Source organism: Gossypium hirsutum, chromosome A12, assembly GCF_007990345.1.
Source record: "Gossypium hirsutum isolate 1008001.06 chromosome A12, Gossypium_hirsutum_v2.1, whole genome shotgun sequence".
In the NCBI taxonomy this organism is placed as follows: domain Eukaryota; kingdom Viridiplantae; phylum Streptophyta; class Magnoliopsida; order Malvales; family Malvaceae; genus Gossypium; species Gossypium hirsutum.
Window position 1 is genome coordinate 17,630,950 of NC_053435.1, and position 5,218 is coordinate 17,636,167.

Here is a 5,218-nt window from a genome sequence, read left to right on the forward strand (position 1 = left end):
AACTTTGGACACCAAAACTTTATATCAAACTTATCGGCCAACGAAATAAACTAGAAGGAAAAGTCAAACCCCGTGCAGAATCAATGTAACATAACATAGCAAAAAGAAAGGACGTTTGAAGAGAAGAAATCATAACGAGGAAAAATTGAAGAAAACGCGAGGAACGAAGGAAACAAAAATGGGAAAACTAAATGCCCAGGAGGTTTTTGGAAATTTAATTACTCAACCAAAAATAACTACCATGCCAAGTAATTCATAAAAATAAAACATTCCCTATTACATTTGTCAAGATTTGAACACAAGGCCAAAGAGCATACAAAAGCTTAACAATTGAACCAATAGACTCATTCTTAACATCGATTGACTAAATTTTACTCATAAACCAAACGTTTAAAGGTAAGGATTTTAGCAAATTAACAAAATTTCCAAAAATAGTATTCAAACTCAGAACCTCACACATATAACCGAAGCACTCAACCACTAAACCAGATCAATTTACTTATCATAAATTTCAAAATCTTAATTCAAACCCAGAACTTAACCACTTTGTGTTTCACTAACTCACTTTCTTCTAACCCAATCATACCAATCACTAACACACAAAATCTAAAATACTCTTATGTATACAGATCACCACACTATCGTTGCGCCAAACTAATTTCAAGGCAACAAATCATTGTTTTAACAAACTTCCTATTCACTAACTCAGTTTATCACCAAAATTCTTTACACACAAAAAAAAATCACTAATAATTCTTTTACTTCAGAGTTTTACATACATAAATGAAAATGTCACTTACCATTACCATAGAAGTTCAGACAGTTCTTATCAAGCAGAGCACAACTGAATTAGATCATAAAAATACCTGTATAATTTCCAGACACCTCCCAACTTTCTCTCCATCTTATCGAATATCCCCAACTCGGATCCATTTCCGAATTGAAGCTCGTATCCGACTAATAGTACGTTGTACGCAAACTCTAACTACTACAAATAATATAAAAATATTTAATATGAATATCACTATAATCGTCAAAAATTATAAAATAGTTTTAATAAAATAAATAAAAATAAAAACTATATATTATAATTAAATAAAATGATTTTTGTAGTATGATATTTGAATCAACCGGGATGTATTCACCATCCTTGAATAATAAAAAGTTCCATTGAAGTAAATACTCAAAATCATCAAACAGTTCCAATTTGGATTGAAGTACTTGACAACTTAATTAATTTCGACGAGTAAAAGCTTGCGATGAATGACAACTTCCAACAAGTTTCCATTTTCATTCATCAGCTCAAACACACAAACGTCTCCCACCTCCAATTCATTGTCCATAGCAAATTGTCCCCAACTCTTACCCCCAAACCCTGCTTTTCTACCTTTATTCCTTCCTATTCTTTCATACTCAACATTCCAACTCCTCCCATCTGCAACTCTCAGCATCATTTCTCCGTTTTTCTTCAAATATCTCTTGCCAAATTCCTCCGGTATGTGCTGCCAATAATGAAGATAGTTTCAGTTTTCATACAGTACAGCTGCAATATTAACCTATCAAGTCTGCAACTTGACACTCTCACTTCATATGGGGAATAATGAAAAGCCATTTGCTCAAGACTTGGATTACATAAATGGAATGAAGAGATAATTCAACAGAAATCTCACCACAGTACTACAAGAACCAATATGTGATGGGTGTATCACAACACTGAAAGAGGGGTTTGAAGTTCTAAAAGCACCACCTCCTGTACAAGCTCTTTGTTTCTGGTATACAGGATCAGGTTTCAGACATCTCCGAGCACCTGACTTCCTTCCACTATCACCTTTTGCAGAATTTTTGAGTCCACCTGTTAAGGTTAAAATGGTCAACACAATAGCTTTGGAAGCATAGCATTACATTTATCAAACTCAAAAAATCTTGTCAAACAAAAAGATCACCTCCAAGTTCTTCTGTTGAATATTGGAAATTCAAGCTCTTTCCTTTCTCGTGCTTAATCCCCTTAGCCTGAATGCTTCCACTTAGGCTGGTTCTCGTCATCTTACAAGGCTGAGCACTCGAGCGTGTCAATTTCTTCTTTGTTTTCTGGTCTAGTGGAGAGTCATGCAAGGTTTTGATGTGCGAGTCTGTTAGGTCTTTAGATTCACTGGAGCTGGATGGACTTTGTTGACAATTAGGTTCAGCATCACTGACCAAGCTCCTAGTTTTAACTCGACTGACTATGCTCCCGAGAGCTGTTACAAATGATAAGAAGCAATAAGGCATCTTCATTGATGGTCATATAAATTGATTTTTGAATCAATGATATATAATAAGTTCTACTCACCTTGTTGCCCGCTGGCCTTGCTTGCATTTTTGACAACCGGATAGATTTGCACTTTCATTAAGATTTCAGGGTGCTTAATTAGCTCGAAAACACAAATGTCACCAACATTAAGATGATTATCTTCCACAAATTCACGCCACCCACCGCAGAGGTGTGCGTTGGGCTTTTTATTTGCTGGATGGTATAACTTGGCATGCCAAGTTTTCCCAGTGGAATTGCACAAGGTCAGATTAGACTTGTGCACTGTCAAAAATTTCCTAGCAAAGTCCGATGGTATAAACTGGAATCCAAGAAGAGAATATAAACCAGAGATTAGACTGAATAAGTTTGTTATTTTAAGCTACTTGGAGTTTGCAAAATGATGGTCTAGAGAATAGCCAGGTTCTAGTTTTAAAATTTACCATTCTGCATGTACCACGAACGTATGATGGTTGCATGACTATCATAAAAACTGGGTTTTCAGTACTTTCAAAAGCACTAGCTATCTGAACAGCGTGCGCCTTTTCAATGGCTGCCAGCCGTTGCACACAACTGAAAGCCTTAGTTTTCACAGTTCTTTGAGCTGTAATCACGAAAAGAACAAATGACATGAGCATCTCAATTTGAGGACCTCAAAAGCAACCCACTCCCAAAATTGAAATAAGAAAAGCGTACCATCAGGGCTAGTGCCAGAAGATAAAACCTCTAACTTCGAATTTTGTCCATGTTGATTAGAAGAATCGATTCTCATTTTCTTCTGAGGCAGAGGACATGGTAAATGTGATTTCTCTTTACTTTTCCTACTCACTGAAACGTCATCAATTAGTTCGACAAACATATCGTCATCCGCTTCATTGATAGTGTATGGATCGATCTATGGAGCACTCTTATAAAAAATTAATTGATATCCAAGGGAACTTGTATATTTTTCTGTACTTACCTAATCTTGAGGAAGACCAACTTACAATATCAGCAGCTCTTTGTTTCTCAGTTGCAGCCAATGGTTGCGTCCTGCCTATAAGGTCAGGTTTCAGACATCCACAAGCACCTGATACCCCTCCATTATCATGTTTTGCTGAACATATGAATTCATCTGTTAAGATAGAAACTTTTTAAGACAGTAGCTTTGGGGACTCGAACTCGAAACATACAGGGAAAAAAGGTAATCACCCCTAAGATCTTTTTTTGAATATTGGGAATCCACACGCTTCTTTCGTTTTTGGAACTTTGAGTCTTTAAGTTCTGTAGAGCCGGAGGGACATCTTTCTTGAGAACTAGAATTAGTATCACTTACCAAGCTCCTGGTTCCATCTGTATTGCCTATGCTCCTTTGAGCTGTTAAAAAAATGAAATGATAAGAACAAGCAATGTCATATAACCTATATAACAGATTCTACTCCTGATGAACTCGGAACTCATAGTAAGAAGCAAAATCAAAAACGAGGAGAAAGAAAAAACTGAAACGAACATCTCAAAGATAACACTGCTAAGATTGAAATAAAGAACGCATACCATCTACACGTCCTGTAGAACTACTTGAGTTTTCATTTTTCTTGAGATTTCGAAGCTTATTCTTTATAGAGCAGGGTTCATCAAGGCTAATGTGTGAAGATGAATTCTTTAACTTTGAATCAGTACTTATTTTCTTTTGAGGGAGTGAACATGGCAAATCTGGTTTCTCTTTGTTTTTCCTACTGGCTGAAACATCATCACAAATCTCAACGGACACATGATCATCACCATCGTTACCTTCAGTGCTAGTGTGGGGATATTCGGTCTCCGAAGCGCTTTTATCAAAAATTAGGACATGGAAATGGTCATTCCCTTCATATCTGAAGACCACAAAAGACCCAAGTTCAAGCGAGTAATGCTCTGCAAATTCTCGCCAGCCGTTTTGCAACCTCACCCTTTCATCAGTCTTTGCCAGTTCCACCTGCCATATTGCACCACTAGGCACCTCAAGCTTAACAGGGCTTGACAGTTGGTTTCCGTATTTTCTCACAAACTTTCTAGGAATCCCCTGGTAATAACCATATACAGTCATGGTCAATGAAATTCAATAGTGGAACAGATTTCAGAGTAGAAATATGAATGGAGAAAAAGAAGAAAGAAATACTTACCAGTATCCCATCTCTCAAAGTTTCCTGAAGAATTACTTTGAAAAAATGGGGAGTTTTGGACGTAAACATTGTGGAAGCCTGTTGAAGAGTATGTTCAATCATGGTTTCCTACATAAACAAATAGACACACTTGAGGAGGTAACTTCAGCCCTGATTTCCTCAAGATAAACCTTTTTCAAATTTAGATAATTTTGAGAAATAAAATTTGGTAATTTAAATAAAAGTTTTATATAATTTTTTTTTAAAGTTTAATTTTTTAATTATTTTTATTACTTTTTATTTTAAATTTAATTTCAAAAGAAAATAGATTTAATATATAAATAGATTCAAAGTTGAAAGACATTTTCTTCTTCTTTTTAGCCAATCTAAAAATTATAATTGATTGATTAGATCCAAATCATAATTGATTGATTAGATCCCTGAGAATTTGTTAAGTAACATCACTAATTATTATTTTTTAAATGCAATCATTAATTAATATTATCTGTATGCTAAGTATTATAAAAATTATTTACATAACATAATCTTTTAAATTTGATTATTTTCATAATTAATTAAAAATTTTGAGTTAGTTGGAAAGAAAAAACCCAAATAAGTAAGTATCCCGTACATATAGCCTTTAAAGCTTCTCATCTGCTTCCTATTCACATCATAGGTCTTGCATCATCCCATCCCATGTACGGAGAGTTGGTCATCGTCCCATGTTTTTTAAATTTCAAACCAAGTCCTGTACTGCCGTTCAATGCTGAAATTTTCGGTTTATGTTGGTCATAAAATTTTAAAATGTTAA

General features: G+C 35.0%; 1 protein-coding gene across 3 annotated transcripts; it reads right to left on the reverse strand.

Moving 5' to 3' along the window:
• Positions 1-1,150: 1,150 nt before the first annotated feature.
• On the reverse strand, positions 1,151-4,812 carry LOC107933000 (B3 domain-containing protein Os11g0197600). 3 transcript variants are annotated; one of them, XM_041083926.1, is made up of 10 exons: positions 4,429-4,812; positions 4,058-4,328; positions 3,479-3,643; positions 3,249-3,401; positions 2,984-3,115; positions 2,731-2,891; positions 2,330-2,609; positions 1,944-2,237; positions 1,671-1,852; positions 1,151-1,502 (listed from the first exon to the last, which is right to left on the reverse strand). In XM_041083926.1, the coding sequence occupies exons 1-10, from the start codon at positions 4,528-4,530 to the stop codon at positions 1,230-1,232; spliced, it is 2,013 nt and encodes a 670-aa protein (XP_040939860.1). In that variant the 5' UTR covers positions 4,531-4,812; the 3' UTR covers positions 1,151-1,229. The 3 variants fall into 3 exon arrangements, with proteins under 3 accessions (XP_040939860.1, XP_040939859.1, XP_016720626.2); XM_041083925.1 differs by having other exon boundaries at positions 3,821-4,328; positions 4,429-4,615; XM_016865137.2 differs by having other exon boundaries at positions 3,249-3,383; positions 3,821-4,328; positions 4,429-4,596.
• Between the last annotated feature and the right edge of the window lie 406 nt (positions 4,813-5,218).